At 41.3% G+C, this 25515-nt stretch overlaps 1 protein-coding gene across 1 annotated transcript in view; it reads left to right on the plus strand.

Annotated features, from left to right (window-relative positions):
• The window catches only part of NEDD1 (NEDD1 gamma-tubulin ring complex targeting factor), a 78944-nt gene that overhangs the window by 20078 nt on the left and 33351 nt on the right, over window positions 1-25515 (plus strand). Inside the window, exon 3 of the mRNA XM_073651576.1 lies at window positions 10946-11040. Within this exon, the coding sequence (XP_073507677.1) occupies window positions 10946-11040 (95 nt within the window). The remainder of the gene's footprint in view (window positions 1-10945; window positions 11041-25515) is intronic.

Genomic DNA, 25515 nt, shown 5'->3' on the forward strand with positions numbered 1-25515 from the left:
TTTAATTATGCACACATATGTTTGTGATAGTTAAAGGGAAGTGAACAGGTGTGTCACTCACTTTGGACCCGTTGAAGCGACGGAAGGCAGCGAAACGGCCGTTGTCCTTTTTACCTCTCCCTTGCACGCCCTTTGGGGTCTCAGTCCGATGCTGCAGGTTTTTATGTACCGCATACCACAATAAAAGAATGTTTTAAGAAGACTGGGTGAGTGCTACCTTTCTTTCTACCTTGTTCTGAAGTTGAAGCATGCTAGTCTGAGGTGATCCCTAGTGATCTATGCTTGAAAAGCAGTGTGGTGCCGTATTGTTTCTCTTGTGTGAACTTAAAACCTGTTCTATTTATTATAGTGGTTCACATTGGATGATAAATTTGGCACATCTTTTAACTGTCTTGTTTAACTTGACTCCACCAAACAAGCTCACCTTTTTGTCTCACTGTACCGCATCTCAGACCATGCTTTATTTCTCTCACTTTTCCTGTCAACTCCCGTCTATTTATTGCAAAAAACCTAAGATCAAAACAATGAGCAAATACCCAGCAGTAAGTAAATAGTACACGTAAATAACATGGAGTACTTAGTTTACACTGTTTTGATCTAAAAAACTTAAAGATCATCAAACTGCGACAAGGTGTACCCAATCCGGATGGTCCCTTACTCTATCTCACCTCACTGTGTGCCATCAGGCCTCAAAATATATGGGGCAGAGCAGGACCCAGACCTGACTATATAAAAACCCACCCATGGAAAGCTATATAGACAAGAATTATTCAGCAAGTTGGAAAATGTGCTTAAAACAAATATTAAATGAGGTGCAGGCCATGAGAGACAAGTTTTTGGTGCAATTTATGCCAGAATTCTGTTGTATTCACTTTAAGTTGCTCTCCATTGTGTGACATCACTTTTGGGCTGGAAACACACATTCTTTTTGTGATGCAGTTTTTGGCTGAATTCCTTGGGCCTATCATGACTGTTTTGTGGACGACCATATTGTAGGCTAGCGCACATGCAGTCTACAGATTTGATAAGAATGTTCTTGTCTGAGATTAGCGCTTATTAGCGTTATTTGGTGTGCTGAAGTTACGCTCATCTTGATGTAGCCTTTGATGCAGTTTTTAGAGCCAAAATCAGAAGCTCTGTATAATGTTTCTGATCAGCAGGTATCTGGGTCCTGAGAACCCCCACCGATGGGTCAGAACTAGTGTTGATCGAGCACTAAAATGCTCGGGTGCTCGAAGCTCGGGCCGAGCACATCGTGATACTCGGGTGCTCGACCTGAGCAACAAGCCCAATATAAGTCTATGGGAAACTCAAACATTTTTCTGGTGGTACCCCCCCCCCCCAGCGGTCTGCAGAAGGTCAAAAATTGCCCAAATCGATGGGAACAATGCTCAATAAAACATGTCAGGCAGGCAGGGTATATTGGAGGGTGCATGAAAAACATAGCAGGGCACTCAGAACACACTAGTGCCCTCCGATTTTCATGCACCCGTCTCTTTAAAAAAGCCGGCAATTCAGCAGCCGCATACAGTTATAACATCGGTACCTGACCATTTAGAACAGAAAGAATAGAGGATCACACATAGATTAGATAGATATAAACATGTCAGTCATATATAATGAGTACAGTGACAGCGTTGGTTACTGTACTTGTCATTTAGTGTTAAAATAAAGGATTTATAAAAAAAAAAAATTGGCGTGGGTTCCCCTGTAATTCTAGTCTCTAGCGGAGGTTACGCAGACGGGTGGGGCAGATGTTTGAAGCCTGGGAAGGGGGTAATACCCATGGAGATTCCCAGGCTACTAATATCAGCCCCCAGCTGAATACCTAGCCTTTACTGGCTAATAAAATGGGGGACACCAAACAAAAATTTTAATAGCTAGCAAAGGCTAGGCAGACAGCTGGGGGCTGATATTAATAGCCCAGGAAGGGTGCCATGAATATTGGCCCCCTCCCAGGCTAGAAACACCAGCCCTCAGCCGCCCCAGAAATGGCGCATCCATAGGATCCAGCCTGCCATCTCAATGTAGCAGAGCTGGAGCCGTCGTGGGAACCATGGAAAGGTAAGGATGAGGTTGGTTAATTATTTTACTTTTATTGCAGGAGACATGGGATTCAGCTGGAATGGGCGTAATGGTAAGTAGAGTTTAATTTAGAATATTAAAGTATTGTGTGTTTATTTCAATTAAAAGATTTTATTCTGGGTGTTGGTATTTTTTTTTTCACTTTCACTATGGGGTTAGTAATGGGGGAGTCTTATAGACTCCTCCCCATTACTAACCTGGGCTTGATGTCAGCTGGCATTATAAGCTGACATCAACCCCAGCCCTATTACCCCACTGCCACTGCTACAGGGCAGTGGGAAGAGCGAGGCTAAGTGCCAGAATTGGCGCATCCTATGGATGCGCCATTTCTGGGACGGCTGAGGGCTGGTGTTTCTAGCCTGGGAGGGGGCCAATATTCATGGCAGCCTTCCTGGGCTATTAATATCAGCCCCCAGCTGTCTGCCTAGCCTTTGCTAGCTATTAAAATAGAAGGACCCCATTTCATTTTTTTTGGGGTCCCCCATTTTAATAGCTGGTAAAGGCTAGGTATTCAGCTGGGGGCTGATATTAGTAGCCTGGGAAGCTCTGTGGGTATTACCCCCTTCCCAGGCTTCAAACATCTGCCCCAGCCGTCTGCTTAACCTCCGCTAGAGACTAGAATGACGGGGCACCCCACGCCAATTTTTTTTTATTAATAAATCCTTTATTTTAACACTAAATGACAAGTACAGTAACCAACACTATCACTGTACTTCATATATATGTGACTGACATGTTTCTATCTATCTAATCTATGTGTGATGCTCTATTCTTTCTGTTCTAAATTGTTGGGTACTGATGTTATAACTGTATGCGGCTGATGAATTGCCGGCTTTTCATGTTTCACTGAGCACTGTTCCCATAAATTTGGGCAATCGCTGTAATGCCACAACCAACATGGCTGCGGCATTACAGTGAGTGGCAGGCAATCCCTGCATGTTGATTGGTGCTCTAAATAGCGCAAAACATGCAGGGAGGGGACCCGAGCATCGCGCAAGTACTCGTCGAGCTCCGAGCATCTCGAGTACTGAGATGCTCGGGCGAGTACCGAGCAGTGGCGTGCATGCTCGCTCATCACTAGTCAGAACATTATTCTGAGGTCCGCGGCTCCTTTATAAGCTGTGTGAACAGAGTGACTGGCTCAATAATAACTCTATAGGTTCATATTCCATTCTGTGAGTGTACAGACCCATAGACTTACTATTGAACCCTTACACCATCGCTACTGCAGAAATTCAGGGCGACGTTTTGACCAATCGGTGGGGGTATCAGGATCTAGATCCTTACCAATCACAAATGCTATGTAGCGCCGGTAACATAAAATCTTTTATAAATGACCGTTAACTTTTAAGCTTTATTCACATGTGCTTTGGAGAATTAGTAAGGTGGGAGTCTCCATTGCAGATTCTGTCATATTACCAGGAAAAATAGCAGAGCATGCTGTTCAGTTTTATTTGGTGAAAAGACAGAAACCATTATTGTGAGTCCACAAGGTGCAGTTGGCTGCGTTGCTGATTCTATGCCCCTTCAGTGGTGGCCTATGGCCCCATGATTTTCATTCATAATTGTGTGGCTGGGAGGAGTTTCAGTCGCATAGTCAGCCACACTGGATGGTCTCACCCAAATATCTAATTCACACATCCGTTTCATGCTCCAAATGAAGCCCTGTCTCCTGACCTGGTCTCCACAGCCTTCTAGGCTTATATGAGGCAGTCGAATTTTGGATCAGGATATCCGCAGCCGTTCATCAGACCGCAAGACTTGGATGCATGAATTTGGCCTTCTAGTCAGTCTGGTGCGTTACTTGAGCATTCATCTATTGCATGGTTTGTGTTTTTTTTTTTTAAGTCACTTAAGGCCTTATTCAGATGGCATTCTTTTCACGTATGAGTTCCAACCATGTTTTTCATGGATGGAGCACATAACCCTTGTTGACTGTGGACAGCCCATGTGTCCATGTTTTTTGACAGATTGAGTGTCAGGAGAGAAACTAATTGATCTGATCCAAGGATCAAAATTGTCAATGCAACTATTTTGGTCTGTGTAAAGTCCAAATGTCACTAAGGCCATCTGTGTTATCTGAGATCTGTCCATTTTATTTTTTTCTGTACAATGGGCGGAAATATATTTGTATTATTTTGCATGAGAGAAATACTGATGGTAAATATAGACACATGTACCAAACATGGATGAAAATTTTTTATATGTTTAAAAAAAAATAAGTGATTGAGGCCTAAAGGAAGAATAGAATTGGTAACTAAAATGTTCAGTGAGCTCTAAACTTCTCATTCCTTCTGGATCCACTTCTATTTGTAGATTGATCTGTTTGTCTATACGTCTATCTGCTTATATTTTAAGTAAGGCAGTAGTAAATGGATTGGGCACACTGTGCAGTGCGATTCCTGCATTAATGAGTCATTGATGGAAAAGGCGTCAACTTGTATTAGGGCAATGGACCTTTTCTGTTTAGAAAACACATTTGTTTCCCTTCCCTGGTCTCCGGAATAGCCTAATAAAACGATTACACATCACTACACTATGCAATAAAGACATAAAAGCAGCACTGGACAGCCCATCAATGTAGGAAAGTAATTGCTGTTTGTTTGATAGTTGATCTCTTTTCATTGTAATACATACAAGTACAAGTTTACATTTTAAAGTAAAAAATTTTGTTTTAATCTTATGAAACAGTGATAACCTTCTTTGCCGATTTCCTTTAAAAAGTATGGTTTTGTCTGTTCCATATTTTTACAATTATCTGTCTCTCCTCTCATTCAGTGGGATTTTGCTTTTTAACAGTTGTCACTGTTAATATAGTGTAATGCAAAAGTTTGCTTTAGATAATTATACTTATAAGAAAATTTCAGGGTTGTCCAGCCAAGATTGATGACATACCTTAGGATACGTCTTCCATATTGGTTTGTGGTAGTCTCACACCTGGCTCCCCATCGATCAGCTGTTATGGCTCTGGTGGCCAACAGATGTAAACACTTAGGGCCCAATTCATCAAGACTGGCGTTGTTCATGTTGGTCTTGATGATGAGATGTGTTGGAGTCCGATGCTTGTACGCCTTTTCATGAATCGGGAGCATCAGACTAGTGGCGTACACCTCTGTGTGCCCTCCGCCACAAATCCCAGTCCTATCTCTGCCATAGTAAGATTTGTGATATATCAAACGCCACCGCTCGTCATGAATTTGATGAATGGTGGTCACCACACCCCCATCCCTTCCACTTTGTTGGAGCTGAGCGAAAATTGCATAAGAACACCAAAAGTTGCTAAATTTTAGCACAGCCTCCAGAATGCTGGTGTAAAAGCTTTCATAAATTGGGCGCTTTGAATGGAGCTGCAGAACAGTTCTTATTCTTTTGATAGGAGCTGTTCTACAGGAGCCACTACTTATGGAATGGAGCCAAAGCTCCACTCAAAGGGCCCGATTTATTGTTGCATTTGGGCTTGCTTTTTTTTCTTCCCTACTTTTTGGTAGTTTTCCTCTGTTTTTCGTTTGCGCCTTACTTGAGTTTTAATTAGAATTTTTTTTGTCTATTATGTTTGTTTTTGTTTTTTTTAGAAGTTCATCATTGTGGATGAAGTTTAGTGTCGCCAGTTGTTTTTACCTAAGTCATCATTTGTGACTTTTTAAAAAGGTCACAGAATTTGTTAAAAATGTACTCTAGTCACCATTTTATGTATTCCAGGTATTTTCACTCAATTTTGCGAAATGTGTGACTTTGTGCTAAAAAGTCACAAAGACTAAAGCCAAAAATAGAGAATTTTTTTACTTTGCGTAAAATCTTTGATCCATTTTGAAAAAAGGAACCAAATATCATCAGATAAAAAATGAAACTGACAAAAAAAAGCAAAACACAAATGATGAATCAAAGCCACAATTTAGATCCATTGGCCACCAGAGCAGTAAATACTAATTGTTGAGGATGACTGGTATTGGATGTCAGACTCTCAATGGTGCAATATTGATGACCTATCTTATGGATTAGTCAAGTGTATTGGTATACAGACTGGCTAATCCTTATATATTGGTAGAAGCTAGTAATAACAATGTATTCTATAATTGAATTTTGTGCAGTATTTTGGTGGAAGTAGTAAGGGTTGTAGGTACAGTCTACATGTGTGTATCACTATAACTTAAAGGGGTTGTCTACTACTAGGACAACCCCTTCTTGATCTAAATGTTTGGAACTTATACTCACCTCTTGTGCTGGCACTGTTCCAGCGGTGTCGGCACTCGCGGTCCAGGGCTCTCGTGCGGTTATGACACGTGAGCTTGGCACCCAATCAGAGCTGGCATTGTCCCCGCCTTCTGACAAATCGAACATCAAGAGGAAGTGAACGAGCAACCGCAGCCCTGACTTCCTCTTGATGTTTGATTTGTCTGAAGGAGACAATGATGCCAGCGCTGATTGGGCGCCAGGCTCATGCCATAATAGCCACATAAGAGCCCCCGGAAATGCAAGTGCCGACATCGCTGAAACGGCACGGGAGGGGAGCAAAAGCTTTATTATTTTATCAGGGCAAAGCGTGAGGGATGGGAAGGGGTTTTCCAAGTAGTGGACACCTTCTTTAAGTACTTACAGCTTAAACTTGCACATCTTAAAGGGATAAAAAGCTATGTATAGTAATTGTCATGATTTATCAGTGAATCTTTGTTAACAGATGTGTTAGGGACTTGATTTGTTGGCACTTACAAGTGTATAAAAACAGGTTCTTCCCCTGCACAGCCCCCTGTTCTCAAAATGACTGCTGAAGGAGAGACATGTGATAGTGGGAGACTGTCAGCATCCTCCAATTCCAAAATCGCTTTCCCATGTGCAGTAATTTTGCATGCTCGACTACGAACGGCTTTTAGCTACCACAATTTGCAGCGTACATTATTGCCGCACCATCGCAGGGTTGTTAGAATATTAGAAATGGCTACTGCAATGGAGACTAGCAGAATTAGACATGTACTCCAAGATACAGATCTACCTGCTGCCTCATACAATTGCAATCAAAATTATTCAAGCCCCAATGCAAATTAGGTTTATTAGCAAAGTCTACAAACTTTCTTCTTTTTGCAATAAACCAATCGAATAAGAACAATTTAAGTAGCTCAACACAACTAATATAAAGTGGTTTCTCCAACCTGCAGCATGTGGAGGCCAAGATGGATTTAATCTGGTGTCAGGAAATCTTAGGAGAAAACATCATGCCTCCTGTGAGAAAGCTGAAGCTTGGGCATCATAAAACCTTCCAACAGGACAATGGCCCCAAGCATATCTCACCAAGTGTTTGGATTTAGAAGGAAATCTTTGGGATTTGAAGAAGGTGGCTGCAGCATGTTTGGCTAATGTCTGGCTTTTAGTCGCATGTGTAGCAGGTCGTAACAGCCAAAAGGGGCTTTACTAAGTAATTAAACACACTTGTGAAGGGGTTGAATAATTCTACCGTAGTCAGTAAGTGTGGCATTTTGTGATGAATTTGCAACCACTTGTGTTGATCTATTTAAATGTATTATTTTTTCATTGGTTTATTGCAAACAGCAGAAGGTTTGTAAATGCTGCTAAAACCCTAATTTGCAATGGGGGTTGAATAATTTTGATTACCGCTGTGGTTTAGATTAGTACCTAGCTTCATTAAGGTTGAGGTCACACAGTCAAGTTTTCTGGTGCAGTTTTGAAAACAGATTTGGATTATAAAGGGAATGTATCAAGACAAAGCCATATTGCTCGGCTTACTCAGTAACTGTGCGAATGGGCGTAAAATTATGAAACTAAACTGACCTGCCATGGCTTGGCGGAGACTGGGCTGCGTGTTTGGCCGCAGTCTCATAGTGCATATAGTACATTCACATAAATTAATTTTCAGCCCATGTGTACAACAGACCGTGCACTGACTAATGTTGCCTGTGTGGTAGCGCGCATGGGCCAATTTTCCACTTAAAGCTCAGGTCTGAACAGAAAAAAATGCAGCATGTGGTAGTCTGGTCTGATTTACATATTGGGCTGCTCCAGCACACATCCACTATGCAGCATATGGAGCAGCACAATATGCTAATATCCGCAATTTGTAAACTTCACAGGTTCATAAAGCTCTATGTAGAAACAGGAGGTCAATTATCTTTGCACAAGTGATGAGTCACTGCAAAAGTCTGTTGCGGGGGAGGAGTGGAGCAGCTGGGTCAGGAGTTAAAGAGGGGAATGACATCTGCATGGACAAGAGACTTCCTGTTTCTACATAAACCAGAGACAACAGAAGAATTATCTGGGTAGAAAGGCAAAATGAGCAATTGTAAGTACACATAATATAATATGATGATTGTAACATACTAAGAGGATAAAAATGTTAATGGAAGTTCTTCTTTAAATACACCTGGCCACCTGCTTGTTTTTCCTCAATCTTCACCCCTCTCTTCTTTGATTGACAGCTCTGGCTTAATAGAACCAGAGAAGGATGGAGATAGGTGGGAAGTTGTATCTAAAGGCTTGACCCTGCCTTGGAGCACCGAGCGCCTGTACATGTTTTGAACAGTCATTCTGTTTGACAGCGTCCCTTTAACCTAATGCTGCAATGACATAGTTGTGTCTATTTCTGAGCATGGACTGTGATGCCAGACTATCTGCGGGTCTTGAGGCTGTCAAGTTTGGGTCTTTAGACCCACGGACTGTCTGTACCTCACAGACCCAAAAATGAGAACCGCACATTGTCTGTTCATCATTTTGGATGCTCGGACTGTGACATATAGATGTAATGAATTTGGCTCTAAGTTCCCTCATGACACAATTGCAAGATGCTGATGGGTTGTCATGTCTGTCAGAGCCTACTATCTTTGTCCTCCTTTGAAGCCCATCAGAGCTGCATAGCAGAACATACATTTTTCATATATACTACACTACATCAAATCGTGGCCAAAAGTTTTGAGACTGACACATATTTTGGTTCTCACAAATTTTACTGCTTCAGTGATTTTAGAACTTTTAGTCAGATGTTTCTAAGGTTTACTGAAGTACATCAGCAGTTCATAGGTTTTTATACTTTTATTGACAAATACATCAAGTTTATGCAACGACTCAATGTTTACAGTGTTGTCCTTTTTAGTTTTCAAGACTTCTACCCTTCGCCCTGGCACACTGGATATCAGCTCTTGGGCCAAATCCTGATTGATGACAACCCAGTGCTTGGGATTTATCACAATTTCTGTGTTATTTGTCCACCTGCTGTTTGAGGATTGACCACAGATTCTCAGTGGGATTGAGATTTGGGGAGTTTACTGGCCATAGACCCAAAATTTCAATGAAACGTTTTAATTTTTATTCTTGGACATTGTATGGCAATGAGAATGGTGTCATTAAAGCAAGCAAAACCGCATACTCTCAAAACTATAAGGCCAGGTTGACAGAACAATAAAAAAGTTATGGCTCTTAAAGGAGAGGGGTGGGACGACAAAATCACAAATGTGAAATTTAGCTGAAGTGGGAAGGGATTAAGAATTACAATAGTTGACTGTATTAGGAAGTCTTACAGGACCAGTAGTTACTTATCCTATGTTACAAAACTGATTGACAGCTTTTTCATTGGTGCGTTACTTTTTTTTTTTTTGCTTCTTTTCAGCCAGTGGACCTTTATTATTATTATTATTATTATTATTATTATTATTATAGCCCCATTTATTCCATGGCGCTTTACATGTGAAAGGGGTGTATACATACAAGAACAATTACAATAATCTTGAACAATACAAGTCAGTGACTGATACAGGAGTAGAAAGAACCCTGCCCGTGAGGGCTCACAGTCTACAAGGGATGGGTGAGGATACAGTAGGTGAGGGCAGGGCTGGTCGTGCAGCGGTATGGTGGAGCGAGGGTTACTGCAGGTCATACGCTTGTCGGAAGAGGTGGGTCTTCAGGTTCCTTTTGAAGGTTTCCACGGTAGGCGAGAGTCTGATATGTTGGGGTAGAGAGTTCCAGAGTAGGGGGGATGCACGGGAGAAATCTTCTATGCAATTGTGGGAAGAGGAGATAAGAGGTGAGTAGAGAAGGAGATCTTGTGAGGATCGGAGGTTGCGTGCAGATAAGTATCGGGAGACTAGGTACTTATTTTAAGGTCCTATCATGATTATAAAATACACTACATATAAAATGTTTTGGTTTGTGGCTTTTTTTTCCCAAAGAAGGTTTTGTTTATGGCGATTTTTCCCTTGTTTTTTTTTCTGTAAATTTTTTTTTTTTTTTACTGGACAAGGAAAAATGCTTGGAAAAACACATGTACAGAAAATCAGTAAATAAAAAGCCACTAAGAATCCTTGTAAGAACACTATAATAATGCAAGTTACATCCAAAATAATGTTGTTTTGTGCAGTTAAATATTCCAGAAAAGAAAAGTGTTAATAGAATTCCACCAAGTTTTTAATTATTACAGTGATAGAATGTTTCTTGCGGGGAATAAGCTTTAAAGCGCGCACATTTCATGTGTTGTTTTTTTTTTATTATGGGATATGCCCCAGTTTTTCGCTGATTAAATAGTTGCTTGAACGAACTTGCTTAGATATTTCCTGAAACAAGGTTGGTGTATTTCTCAGGATGCAGCACTGTGGTTGCCTTTGCTTTGAACTTCAATCAAAGTGAAGCTTTAAGATCCAGAGTACTGAGGCAACAGTAAGTTAGCAAATTCTATTTTTTGCCATTTAGAGGTTTTGGCCATTTCAGAGATTATCTGGCCTGTCGTCAGCTTTTCATTCTTTGTATTTGAACTTAAAACCGACCTTTGTTGATAGAAATACAGGTTAATACCAGCGATCCTCCTTTGCACTGTCAGTAACGAATTTCACAGCTTTCTTTGTATGGTCCCTAACTATAAGTTCAGATCATTTTCTGGTCACCGCTTCTGGCAGTGGCGATAAAATCGTTGTTTCAAGTTGTAAGTCCAAACCTGTTCCTCTTCTAGAGCTAGCAGAGGGGGTAAGTATATTGAAATTGTTCTTTTTGCCTTTTTTCCTTTTGTGTTCTATGTACAGAAAGTTTGTGAAACTTGTTTTGCAAAAGATTTGGTGATGTTTTTTGTTAATATTGTAAGGTGTAGCCAAGGTTTAAATGTACAGTGAAATCTTTCTCAGGCCTCCTTTCCATCTATTGGGCCATTCAGTGTTTTTTCAATGGGAGGGAAACTGACACTAAAACTGATCTCATGGATTTCTAGGAGATCCTTTCCCAATCCTCTGCAACAACTGCATGACCTTGACCTGGGTAAAAAAAAAATTGCATTCAGAGTTGTTTTGTTTTAGAACCTGCCTGTGGATGTTAGCGTAACCCAAGATCACATTCATCAACTGACATATATGAACCCAGTCTTAAAGGGGTTTTCCCACGAACAAAAGTTCCATTTTAATCAATAGATCTTGGAATAATAATAAGTTCCACAATTGGATGTGTTTAAATAAAATGTTCCTGTGCTGAGATAATCTTATAAATGTTCCCCTGCTGTGTACTGTGTAATGGCTGTGCCTGACTGTACAGGAACATGGTCTGATCATACCACATCTCCTGGGCAGGGGAGGAAGCAAAAGAGTGTATAGACAGGACAGCAGGGGATCACAGCTGATTCTGTCTTTGAAGTAAAACATTGTTTAAAAACAGGCAAGGAGATGTTTTACCTCACAAAAAGATTAATTTGCAATTCTCTGCTGTGATGTCTGTATACTCTTTTTTTTTTTTTTTTTTTTTTTTTGTTTCCTCCCCTGCCCAAGAGATGTGGTATGATCAGACCATGTTCCTGTACAGTCAGGCACAGCCATTACACAGTACATAGCAGGGACACATTTATAAGATTATCTCAGCACAGGAACATTTTATTTAAACACATCCAATTGTGGAACTTATTATTATTCCAAGATCTATTGATGAAAATGAACTTTTGTTTGTGGGAAAACCCCTTTAACCCCTTAATAACATCTGACGTACTAATACGCGTCTGTGCCCTGGGACTTAAGAGCCAGACCCGTATTAGTACGTCATGGCGATCGCGCGCGCACACAGGCTGTGCGGGCGCGATCGCCGCCGGGTGTCAGCTGATTGTCACAGCTGACACCCGGTACTATGTGCAGGGAGCGGTCACGCACCGCTCCCAGCACATTAACCCCCGCGATGCTGCGATCGAAGTCGATCGAAGTCGATCGCGGCATTGCGGGGGCAAGGGGAGGTGATCGCAGATACTCACCTCCTCTTCCGGCTTCCAGCGCAGTCTGCAAAGGCTTCCCGGGTGTTGCCATGACGACCCGATGTCGTCATGACAACATCCGGGTCACCAGAGAGCAGGAAGATTGCTTGGACATGCGCAGTGCATCTCCAAGCAATCTTCACACTGTGCACTTCTGACAGCCTTCATGGCATAGGGATGGTGCTCCATTCCTGTGCCATGCAGGCGATCAGAAAAAAAAAAGTGAAAGTCCCAGAGTGGGACAAAGTAATAAAGTGTATAAACTGTGTGAAAGTGGAAAAAAAAAAAAAAAAAAAAATGTGCAAAAATATTATAAAAAAATAAAAAAAATAATACACCAAAAATAAAAATATAATGTACCCATCAATAAATATTATTATAAAAAAAATAAAAAAAAAACAATAAAAGTACACATATTTGGTATCGCCGCGTCCGGAACAACCTGACCTATAAAACTGTCCCACTAGTTAACCCCTTCAGTGAACACGGTAAAAAAAAAAAAAAAAAAACCAAGCAAAAAACAATGCTTTATCACCATACCGCCAAACAAAAAGTGGAATAACACGCGATCAAAAAGACGCATATAAATAAAAATGATACCGCTGAAAACGTCATCTCGTCCCGCAAAAAACAAGCCGCCATATAGCTCCATCAGCCGGAAAAATAAAAAAGTTATAGCTCTCAGAATAAAGCGATACTAAAAAATGTTTTTTTCTATAAAATAGCTTTTATTGTGTATAAGCGCCAAAACATAGAAAAATTATACAAATGTGGTACCGCTGTAAACGTACTGACCCGAAGAGTAAAGCTGCCTCATCAATTTTACCACACGCGGAACAGAATAAAAAAAAAAACAATTCCTGAATTGTTGGTTTTTGTTTATTCTGCCTCCCAAAAATCGGAATAGAAAGCGATCAAAAAATGTCACGTGCCTGAAAATGGCACCAATAACAACGTCAAGTCATCCCGCAAAAAACGAGCCGTCACATGACTGTCTGCCAAAATTTGGAAAAATTATAGCTCTCAAAATATGGCGATGCAAAAACTAGATTTTACAAAAAATGCGTCTTTTAGTGTGTGACAGCTGTCAGTCATAAAAACCCCATATGATTCTGGCATTGCTGTAATCACACCGACCCGAAGAATAAAGTCGTCTAATCACTTATACCGCACAAGGAACGGCGTCAAAAATAAACTCTTGAGTTAGGATTGGGCTAGGGTTAGGGCTGGGTTTGGGGCTAGGGTTGTGCTGGGGCTAGGGTTGTGCTGGGGCTAGGGTTGTGCTGGGGCTAGGGTTGTGCTGGGGCTAGGGTTGTGCTGGGGCTAGGGTTGTGCTGGGGCTAGGGTTGTGCTAGGGTTAGGGCTGGGGTTGGGATTTTTTTCAAAAGTAAGAAAAAAAGATGACGATATGGCGACTAGTGTTGAGAGCAAGTGCTCGCTACTTGAGTTTGCATCGGGTGCTCTGGTATGCATTTAGTATCGTGGGTATTTGAGTGACATGCTCGAGTCTCTGCCCCATATGCTTCGCGGCCAAAAAACTTTACGGGGATTGCCTGCCATGCACGAGCGATCCCCGCATGTTTTTTTTTGGGTGTCTAATAACCGTGAAACATGCGGAGCAGGGACTCGAGCATGTCACTCGAGCACACGCTGTACATGGTGCATACCTGAGTACCCGATGCAAACTCAAGTAGCGAGCACTTGCGCTCAAGAATAATGAAAACTTATTCAATATGATGACCTAATGTAAACAAATAATGTGCCGTACCTCTGGGTTCAAAATGTTCACTATACACCTTAATAAAATCTTTGAGGGGTATAGTTTCCAAAATGGGGACACTTGTGGGGGAGCTCCACTGTTTAGGCACATCACGGGCTCTCCAAACGCGACATGGTGTCCGCTAACAAATTGAATGGAAAATCGGCTCAAATTGTTAGCGGACGCCATGTTGCGTTTGGAGAGCCCCTGTGTGTCCAAACATTGGAGCTCCCCCACAAGTGACCCCATTTTGGAAACTAGACCCCCCAAGGCACCTATCTAGATGCATAGTGAGCACTTAGAACCCCCAGGTGCTTTACAAATTGATTCGTAAAAATGAAAAAGTGAAAATAAAACACTTTTTCATTTTTATGAATAAATTTGTGAAGCACCTGGGGTTCCAAGTGCTCACTATGAATCTAGATAGGTGCCTTGGGGGGTCTAGTTTCCAAAATGGGGTCACTTGTGGGGGAGCTCCAATGTTTGGGCACACAGGGACTCTCTAAATGCAACATGGTATCCGCTAACAAATTGAATGGAAAATCGGCTCAAATTGTTAGCGGACACCACATTGCGTTTGGAGAGCCCCTCTGTGCCCAAACTTTGGAGCTCCCCCACAAGTGACCCCATTTTGGAAACTAGACCCCCCAAGGCACCTTTCTAGATGCATAGTGAGCACTTGGATCCCCCAGGTGCTTCACAAATTGATTCGTAAAAATGAAAAAGTGAAAAAAAAAACACTTTTTCATTTTTATGAATCAATTTGTGAAGCACCTGGGGTTCCAAGTGCTCACTATGAATCTAGATAGGTGCCTTGGGGGGTCTAGTTTCCAAAATGGGGTCACTTGTGGGGGAGCTCCAATGTTTGGGCACACAGGGACTCTCTAAATGCAACATGGTATCCGCTAACAAATTAAATGGAAAATCGGCTCAAATTGTTAGCGGACACCACATTGCGTTTGGAGAGCCCCTCTGTGCCCAAACTTTGGAGCTCCCCCACAAGTGACCCCATTTTGGAAACTAGACCCCCCAAGGCACCTTTCTAGATGCATAGTGAGCACTTGGAACCCCCAGGTGCTTCACAAATTGATTCGTAAAAATGAAAAAGTGAAAAAAAAAACACTTTTTCATTTTTATGAATCAATTTGTGAAGCACCTGGGGTTCCAAGTGCTCACTATGAATCTAGATAGGTGCCTTGGGGGGTCTAGTTTCCAAAATGGGGTCACTTGTGGGGGAGCTCCAATGTTTGGGCACACAGGGACTCTCCAAATGCAACATGATATCCGCTAACAAATTGTCGGCTCAAATTGTTAGCGGATATCATGTTGCATTTGGAGAGTCCCTGTGTGCCCAAACATTGGAGCTCCTCCACAAGTGACCCCATTTTGGAAACTAGACCCCCCAAGGCACCTATCTAGATGCATAGTGAGCACTTGGAACCCCTAGGTGCTTCACAAATTAATTCGTAAAAATGAAAAAGTGTTTTTTTTTTCACTTTTTCATTATTACGAATCAATTTGTGAAGCACCTGGGGGTTCCAAGTGCTCACTATGCATCTAGAAAGGTGCCTTGGGGGGTCTAGTTTCCAAAATGGGGTCACTTGTGGGGGAGCTCCAAAGTTTGGGCACAGAGGGGCTCTCCAAACGCAATGTGGCGTCCGCTAACAATTTGAGCCGATTTTCCATTCAATTTGTTAGCGGATACCATGTTGCATTTAGAGAGTCCCTGTGTGCCCAAACATTGGAGCTCCCCCACAAGTGACCCCATTTTGGAAACTAGACCCCCCAAGGCACCTATCTAGATGCATAGTGAGCACTTGGAACCCCTAGGTGCTTCACAAATTAATTCGTAAAAATGAAAAAGTGTTTTTTTTTTCACTTTTTCATTATTACGAATCAATTTGTGAAGCACCTGGGGGTTCCAAGTGCTCACTATGCATCTAGAAAGGTGCCTTGGGGGGTCTAGTTTCCAAAATGGGGTCACTTGTGGGGGAGCTCCAAAGTTTGGGCACAGAGGGGCTCTCCAAACGCAATGTGGCGTCCGCTAACAATTTGAGCCGATTTTCCATTCAATTTGTTAGCGGATACCATGTTGCATTTAGAGAGTCCCTGTGTGCCCAAACATTGGAGCTCTCCCACAAGTGACCCCATTTTGGAAACTAGACCCCCCAAGGCACCTATCTAGATGCATAGTGAGCAGTTGGAACCCCCAGGTGCTTCACAAATTGATTCATAAAAATGAAAAAGTGTTTTTTTTTTCACTTTTTCATTGTTACGAATCAATTTGTGAAGCACCTGGGGGTTCCAAGTGCTCACTATGCATCTAGATAGGTGCCTTGGGGGGTCTAGTTTCCAAAATGGGGTCACTTGTGGGGGAGCTCCAATGTTTGGGCACACAGCAGCTCTCCAAACGCAACATGGTGTCGCTAACAATTTGAGCCAATTTTGCGTTAAATTTGTTAGCGGACACCATGTTGCATTTAGAGAGCCGCTGTGTGCCCAAATATTGGAGCTCCCCCACAAGTGACCCCATTTTGGAAACTAGACCACCCAAGGCACCTATCTAGATGCATAGTGAGCACTTGGAACCCTCAGGTGCTTCACAAATTGATTCATACAAATGAAAAAGTGTTTTTTTTTTCACTTTTTCATTGTTACGAATCAATTTGTGAAGCACCTGGGGGTTCCAAGTGCTCACTATGCATCTAGATAGGTGCCTTGGGGGGTCTAGTTTCCAAAATGGGGTCACTTGTGGGGGAGCTCCAATGTTTGGGCACACAGGGACTCTCTAAATGCAACATGGTGTCCTCTAACAAATTTAACGGAAAATCGGCTCAAATTGTTAGCGACACCATGTTGCGTTTGGAGAGCCGCTGTGTGCCCAAACATTGGAGCTCCCCCACAAGTGACCCCATTTTGGAAACTAGACCCCCCAAGGCACCTATCTAGATGCATTGTGAGCACTTGGAACACTCAGGTGCTTCACAAATTGATTCATAAAAATGAAAAAGTGTTTTTTTTTTTCACTTTTTCATTGTTACGAATCAATTTGTGAAGCACCTGGGGGTTCCAAGTGCTCACTATGCATCTAGAAAGGTGCCTTGGGGGGTCTAGTTTCCAAAATGGGGTCACTTGTGGGGGAGCTCCAAAGTTTGGGCACACATGGGCTCTCCAAACACAACATGGCGTCCGCTAATTATTCAAGCAAATTTTACAATCAAAAAGTCAAATAGCGCTCCTTCCCTTCCGAGCCCTGCCGTGCGCCCAAACAGTATTTTTTCCCCAAATATTGGGTATCTGCGTGCCCAGGGGAAATTGCACAACAAATTTTGGGGTCCATTTTTTCTTGTTACCCCTGTGAAAATAAAAAAAATTGGGTCTAAATTAACATTTTTGTGAAAAAAGTTAAATGTTCATTTTTTTCTTCCACATTCAAAAAATTCCTGTGAAGCACCTGAAGGGTTAATAAAGTTCTTGAATGTGGTTTTGAGCACCTTGAGGGGTGCAGTTTTTAGAATGGTGTCACTTTTGGGTATTTTCTGTCATAAAGACCTCTCAAAGTGACTTCAAATGTGATGTGGTCCCTAAAAAAATGGTTTTGTAAATTTTGTTGGAAAAATGAGAAATCGCTGGTCAACTTTTAACCCTTATAGCTCCCTAACAAAAAAAAATTTTGGTTCCAAAATTGTGCTGATGTAAAGTAGACATGTGGGAAATGTTATTTATTAACTCTTTTGTGTGACATATCGCTCTGATTTCAGGGCTTAAAAATTCAAATTTTGAAAATTGCAAAATTTTCAAAATTTTTGCCAAATTTCCGTTTTTTTCACAAATAAACGCAAGTGATATCGAAGAAATTTTTCCACAATCATGAAGTACAATATGTCACGAAAAAACAGTCTCAGAATCAGGGGGATCCGTTGAAGCGTTCGAGAGTAATTACCTCATAAAGTGACAGTGGTCAGAATTGTAAAAATTGGCCCGGTCATTAACGTGCAAACCACCCGCGGGGCTTAAGGGGTTAAAGACAAAGGTATCTAGACCAGATTATTTTTTGACAAATTTTTAATTCCTGCAACTTTCATCTATATTGTCCTCTCCTTTGAAGGAGTATTTTCATTTTTGGAAGTTATGATCAACCCATTCGTTAGGAGATAACTTACTGATAGCTGGGGGTCTGACCCACCCCACCCCCCCAACAGTCACGAGAGCCAGAACTTTGAAGAGCCCCATGCAAATATAGCAAATGTCTATCATGCACATTGGCACTCCATTCATTCTTAATGGGAACTCTGCGTTCGGCTGGTCTTTAGCACTTCCATAAGAATGAATAGAGCAGGGTTCGCATGATGGACCACGGCAACACTCAATGGTGCTCTTGAAGGGGTTGCCCGGTCCAAATCGATAAGTATGCAATCACTCTATGTGACTGCAGACCTATGAATCCCCACAGCGCACTCACTGTGTGCTGCGGGGATTCGCCAGTTTCTGATCCGCTAACGAAGGGTATGTATGAGTTATACAGTACACCCGGCCAGAGCCCATCTACTGGGCGTGGCGTCGCTCCATGCATTTGTGTTTAGCGAGGCCGCGCCTTGTCAAGTGTATGGAAGCAAGTAGTATGTAAGCCGGAGTATGTGGAACTTATACATACCCTCCGGTCCCAGCTCAGAAACTGATGAATACTTGCAGCGCATAGCGCGTGCCTTGGGGGGATTCATAAGTCTGCAGTCACACAGAGTGACTGCAGACTTATCGATTTGGACCGGACAACCCCTTTAAGAGCAACGGTTCGTGGGATTGTTTCCTGTTTCAGCAGTCTGCTGCCTGCAATAGGCAAGCTAACACCTATCTCATAGTTAGGGTTTACCTTCCGAACTTGAATACCCCTTTAAGGGGACTACTTCCCTAGAAAAACATTTTTCGTTGCATGTTGGGTGGTCAGCTCAAAAGGTTTTAATGTATTTTGCTTTAGCAAAACTATAAGCTTGCTTTGAAAACGTATCTATTTTATATATTTTCCATTATCTATTTAGTATCTAGTATTAATACCTCTAAATTTAATTCCGCCATCTTTTTTTCATAGTTGACCAAGTTTTTGTTTGATAATTTGCATATGGTTTAACTGTTTCAAGATCATGTGAATGTGAATCTTTATTTTTTTTTATTTAAAAGGGATTTCTACTTTTAGGATATTGATGACATGTTAGGACACGTTCATTATTTGGTCAGTGTTTTACATCAGTATATGTAAGCCAAAATCAGGAGTGGAAAAGTATAATAGAAACACGTCACCACTTGTGTATTTATCACCCACTCCTGGTTTGGGCTTACAAATGCTGATGTGTAATACTGACCAAATACTGATCGTGACCTTAGGATAAGTCAGCAATATCAGATCGCTGACACCTGGCACCTCCACTGATCAGCTGTTATTAGCTCCAACAGTGGATGGATGTGAGCAGTGTATGGCGCAGAACATCACCACTTTGTCACATCGTTAAGTGGCCTCTTCCAGGTACTACAGATCAGCTCCTATTCATTTAATTAAATTTTAATATAAATTGTGACTGGGCAAAATTGAGCTACCTTTTAATTTGTTTAGGAATTACTCCAACTACTGCTCACTGTGCTTTGTAGTACTTTCTATCCTCAATTTTAAATGGCAAGTCGATTGTTATGGCCTGCATAGGCATCAGCTGTAGTCTAACAGAAGACATAATGGATACTTGAAAATAGTACGGTGCAGGTAATTGAAACTTCTGGAGCAAAATAGAGCTTCATATCTCCAGGTTTCCTAAATTTTAGTTTTAACGATGACCAATAAGACAACTTAGATCTCTAATGGGATTTATCAAAGAATAATCATCGTTTTAATTTTTATTTCATAAACCAATAGTACACGTGAAAATAAACAACTTGGTAATATATCTTATCAGAGAAATCTGCCTCTTTCTCTGCCAGGACTGAGCAGTAATTCTCAGAATTCTCAATTCACAGGTAAAATCTGCATTCATGCATTTACATTACTCAGGGGATTAGAGTTTCTACTGATAAGATTTTATATAAAGAGGAGGAGGGAGAAGTTAGCGGCAGAGCTACTCCTTCCTTTCCTTTGCATAAAATCCTGCGCAGTATTTTATTGAGCAAAAAGTCACCTCAGGTGCAGGGACAATAAAATTTAATTTCACAAAAAAATCACAAAGAAGGTGAGTCGTGATGTGTTGAAAATATGATGGCCAAAACACAGTAAATTTTGTGCAAAAATGTAGCAGGCACAGCTTTTTTGTAAAATGGCATCCAGCAAACTTCCATTTAGGCTGAACACGATAACCCAAAATGCTATGTTGCAAAGAAAGTACATGTAGGTACATGCTTGGAAATGAAAATGCGGCAACAGCAGGCACTATGGTCATGGGGTGTACAGTTGATAAATTGGACTATTAAAACAGGTATTACAAAATAAAATGTGTCTGTTATATAAAATATTTTTTAAACTGCAGCCTCAGTACTTTACAAAAATATAACTGGACAAGAAAAATGTGTTAGTTTCATGCCCCAAATGCAAGCACCTGCAACATGCCGCTGCATTTGTGTATTGTGTACCGATCTAATATTGGACTGCTACAACAAATAAGTGCAAAGAAAAAAAGTATAACTCACACTTTGTGAGGTAGACAGTTGTTTGAAAATTTTGGATTCTGGAGATTTGTGATTTTGTATTTAAAAAGAAAAAAATATGGCTACCCTGCTTGTGACACACAAGTCTAAGTTTCAGGATTCTTCTTTACTAGCAAAATCAAGATACAGTATTAAACTCTCCGCCTGGTTAGAATTTCAATGTGTGAATATTAAAAAAAAAATCTGTTATTAAGGTGCTGTTACTGCAGTATTTCACAGATCAGTTAATTCACAGGCACATAAATATGCAGGTACAGCACCTCCCTATAGTAGTTGAATCTTTGGAATATTATTCACAGACTGGTTACCACTCCATTTTCATCGTGCTTTAGCACTAGTGTAGTAGTACAACACAATCCAGTTTTGGCGTTTTTCTGTGTAATGAGCTGTGCGCTCTAACCATCTCTAGGCTGTAAAATTCTAAAATGGCTCTGCTTTGCTGGCCCACATCTTTTATACAGCACTAGACCATGTGATGGCTGCGGGGCAGTATGAGCAACCCCGCATGCCTGGCCTGATGTTATTGGCTCCCTTTATGATGTTCACCAGTAAGTAAAATGGCACTGAGCATTTTGCTGATCAGATCGAAATGCAAACTGTTCAGATTTGCGGACACTTGCAAGTATGTGGAAATTCAACTTATACGTAGGGTCAGTTTGTATGGTGCGGGCTCAGGAACTGAACCAAATTGCGGCGATAATAACTATAAATTTGTGTGGCGTACCAGTCAAGCATGTAAAATCAACCATTGGAAAACATAAGTATATGCAAACAGAAGACTGCACATAAAAAAAATGAGACTTTATTATGAAAATAAAAGAGAACAAATATAACACAGCAATTGTTCTTTTTTCACAATAAAGTCTCATTTTTTGTGGTGTGCAGTTTTTCTTTTGCATATACTTTTTGTTTTCCATTGGCTCAGGAGTTGAGCCTGCACTATAGCTAACAAATGCCCTATGCCAGCATGTGTTTGGTATTGCCTTAATTGTTCTCGCCTGGAAAATCATGTGGCCAGGTATTTTTTTACCATGAAATGAACCTTACTTAATCACTATTTTGGATGGGGCCACAGGACGCCTGTGATATTATTTTGTGTGACCCTAAGCATCTGGTCATAGACTTGCTTACCTGTATCTGATGGCTTCTGACATGTATCAACCTTGTCAGAGTGAAGTGTGGTGTAGGCCATAGCTAGGATAGATGAGTATTAGAGTTGATGTGAGTCTATGCCATTGTCCACAACAATGGTGTTTTCCCCTGCATGGGTACATGAGTACCTGTCGGCATCTGCCACTCGTCTTTTAACTAGCTAACCTGGTGTGATGTCACGGCGTGAAGCATATGTGACTTCATGCTAGACTGGTTGATCATAAGAAGAGCCGCATATATTGGTAGGTAAGGGTGCTTTCACGTTGCGTTTAGTTACACGCTTGTGCGTCCTGTCGGGACTTGCGTCCGCTTGGAGGCGGACACCCAGAAATAGTAGACTGCATCTAAGTGTCCGCTTCCAGCAGGAGTACACACATGTTCGCTCTGCCGGCACCATTACGGTGTATGGCTCCATTGGTACATGCATCCGAATCCCATTTTGTAGTGGAGTTCCGACATATGCCTCTATGGGGAAACTAACGCAGTTGTGAAAGCACCCTAAGAGACGGTACTCTCACGTTGCTGCCACAGAACAATTTCTTGGCTCATTGATTGGAATATGCAAATCAATTTACACCAACTCTCATAAGTCCCTATGGTTCAACTCCCATTAAGAAGGAGCAGCATGCATGCACAATTTCTTTCTTTCTAGATTCCAAACAGGAGAGAAAGTGACTCTTTTTCGTGATAGCTGGGAGTTCTTGAACTCTGACTAGCATATATATTATTACATTTATTACACTTAATTATTAGACGGACAGACAGGGCAATCTTTCATAAAGACCAGGATAGTCTAACTGTTTGCGGTCTTCCTGGCACTCGAGTTTAACACATTGTGTGTCGGGTTGATAGATTACTAGGAGAGCTGATGAGGACTCGGTGGTCATGGTGCACATTGACCGCAACTACCAAGCTACAAAGTAGGTCCCTGAAGTCATATTCTCATGTTATTAAATTGGTTTAGTCAGACAGCAAAAAAAAGCAAATTTACAATTGACTTGCTCTATCTGTCATTGTTTTGCAATGAGTGCTTTTAATTTTCATACTGTACAGCTGGTTTCACAAGTCTGCTGTCACATAGAGTGACTGCAGATTTGTCATTTTAGACTGGACAACCCCTTTAAGGCAAGACATTTTAAAGGTACTTTTCTCTGAAATACTACCTGTGCCATGCCAGAGTGGCAGCAAGAGATTAGCAATTTAAATAAGTGACTCAGGAATTGTAGCAGTAAGGAGGATTTTGAGTTGCTGGAGAACTGGGCTGACGTCTCTGTTGGATACAGACTGCATGGTAGGCATAGATCGAACCTCAATGGGGAGAGTGTAGCTTTGCATGGGGGAAAGAATGGCTAGAAGTTTGGAGTAGTGTTTACACTAGAGGCCAGGGGAAGGACAATTACTGTATAGGAGGGGAAGATGGCGTAAATATTTGACCAATTTGGACGACACTATAAAAGGCTGCACTGCTGTAATGAAGAATCCTTAGGACCAAGATGAGTTGAACGGTTTTTATTTCCACAACGCGTTTCAGCACTGGACTAGCGTCTCTTTCAAGTGAAAAAAACAATTGCAATGATGCAGTTAATAACTGGCTCAGTGAAAGGAAACTGTGGTTGTTAATGGTACACAGTCTGATTGGGTCATGGTTAACAGTGTGGTCAGTATTGAGCCCTCCTCTTTTTATTTTTATTAATTTTCTAGAGGGCATACAGAGTAAAACTTCAAAATTAGCAGATAATAATAAACCCTGCAAAGTAATACGTACAGAGGAGGATAATTTAATATTAGAAGAATTATGTGAGAGAGAGGCTTGGTCTGAGAAATGACAAAGGAAGTTTAATGTAGATAAATCTAAAGGTGCTTTCACATTGCGTTTTAGGCACCCATTCGGTGGCCCCGTCGAGGCTTGCGTCCAAACCCCCTGCAAAACGGGATTCGGACGTATGCGCTGATGGGGCCATAGACTGTTGCCAAGAGCGAACGTGTGCTTTGACGTGCATCGTTTTCGGGTGTTTACACTTAGAAAAATTAAAAGAAATATCCGCTCACCAGTGTGGGAAATACCGAACATGAGGGCGCGGTGGAGAAAGTTATCAGGCCGGTCCCGGAGTATGCTGAATGCAGGAAAGGGAAGGTAAATCTAGCCATCGAAAAATAGATGAGAAAAAATTAAAACATCACATTTAATGGTATGATTAAAAACAAACATTAAAAAATAGAGACACCGGGTCTAAGCGTTTCGAGCGGTGTGTAGCTCTTAATACTGACAAAAACTACTACTATGTCTTAGTGTATGCCTCCAGTAGGTGTATACGCCTGAAAATGATGCACGGCAGAGCGCTCGTTCACTCTGTCGACACTATTATAGTCTATGGCCCGTCGGCACATATGTCCAAATCTCTTTTTGTGGGAGGGATTCAGATGTAAGCTCCGATGTGAGCCACTGGATGGGTGCCTTAGCACAATGTGAAAGCACGTTATGTACTTGGGCTGAGGAAATAAAATGTAGTTATGTATAAAATGATTAGAGACAGGGTAAAATGGTCTTTGTAAAAGCTTTGGATGTTATGGTGGACGTCCAACTCAACTTTAATGACCACTGTTAGGCAGTTGCTTGGAATGCCATATAAGTCATAGATGCTCTTGACCAGAACATAGTTTTGCCTCTATACTAGTCACTAGTGCAGCCACACTTGGGATACAGTGTACAATTTTATTGGTATATAAGAAGGGTGAAAGCTGAAGCTGAAATAGAGCGTGTGCAGAGAAGTGCGACCAAATTTATTAAGGGAATGGGTGGACTGTAGTACTAAGAAAGGTTATCAAATTTGGAGTTCAGTTAGGAAAATTATTTAAATGTACATATATATGAGGGGACAGCACAGCAATTTTTCTCTAGGCCTGTAACAATGAGAAAAGCACATCCTCTAGGTCTAGAAAAAAGGTTTAGTCATCACAGATGGCAATACTCTACTGTAAAAGCAGTGAAACTCTGAAACTGCCATATGATGTTGTAATGGTTGATTTATTTTAAAAGTTTAAGGCTGACCTGGACCTTTTCTTGAAAAATATATTACAGGTTATGGGTACTAGATTTTGTGATAAGACGTTGATCCAGGGAACTAGTCTGATTGTTTTATGTAGCGTTGGGAAGGAATTTTTACCCTAATATGGGGCAATTGGCATCTACCTCATGGGGGTTTTGTCTTTCTCTAGATCAAAATGTTAGGTTATGGATTGAACACGATGGAGTTGTTTCTTCTTTTCACTATAAAGTCGTGAAAGTTAATTATAATGTTTTATACAGATCATGATACCGCTTTAGGCTATTTTTAGGCCTTTGGAATAGCTTTAAAATGTCATTGTGGTCCTGGAACCAGAAAAGGTTGTCCACCCCTGCTATAACGGAGCCACTTCAGTAGTTAATAAGTTGGTTAACCTTATAAATGAACTGCATTGCATATATAAAAAAGAATAGTTAGTACTCAAGTTGGAAACAGTTAACATTTATGACAGCTTGCTGAGGGGCAGGTCATTGTTCATACATCCATTTATTGTGCAGTGTCTGATGTAAAGACTTTTATTCCCAGAATACATATCACCAGGTCAATCTCTGTGCCGAATGTGC

The sequence above is a fragment of the Phyllobates terribilis genome, unplaced genomic scaffold (assembly GCF_046119375.1).
Source record: "Phyllobates terribilis strain yellow unplaced genomic scaffold, ASM4611937v1 Scaffold_11__3_contigs__length_659146591, whole genome shotgun sequence".
Taxonomy (NCBI): Eukaryota; Metazoa; Chordata; class Amphibia; order Anura; family Dendrobatidae; genus Phyllobates; species Phyllobates terribilis.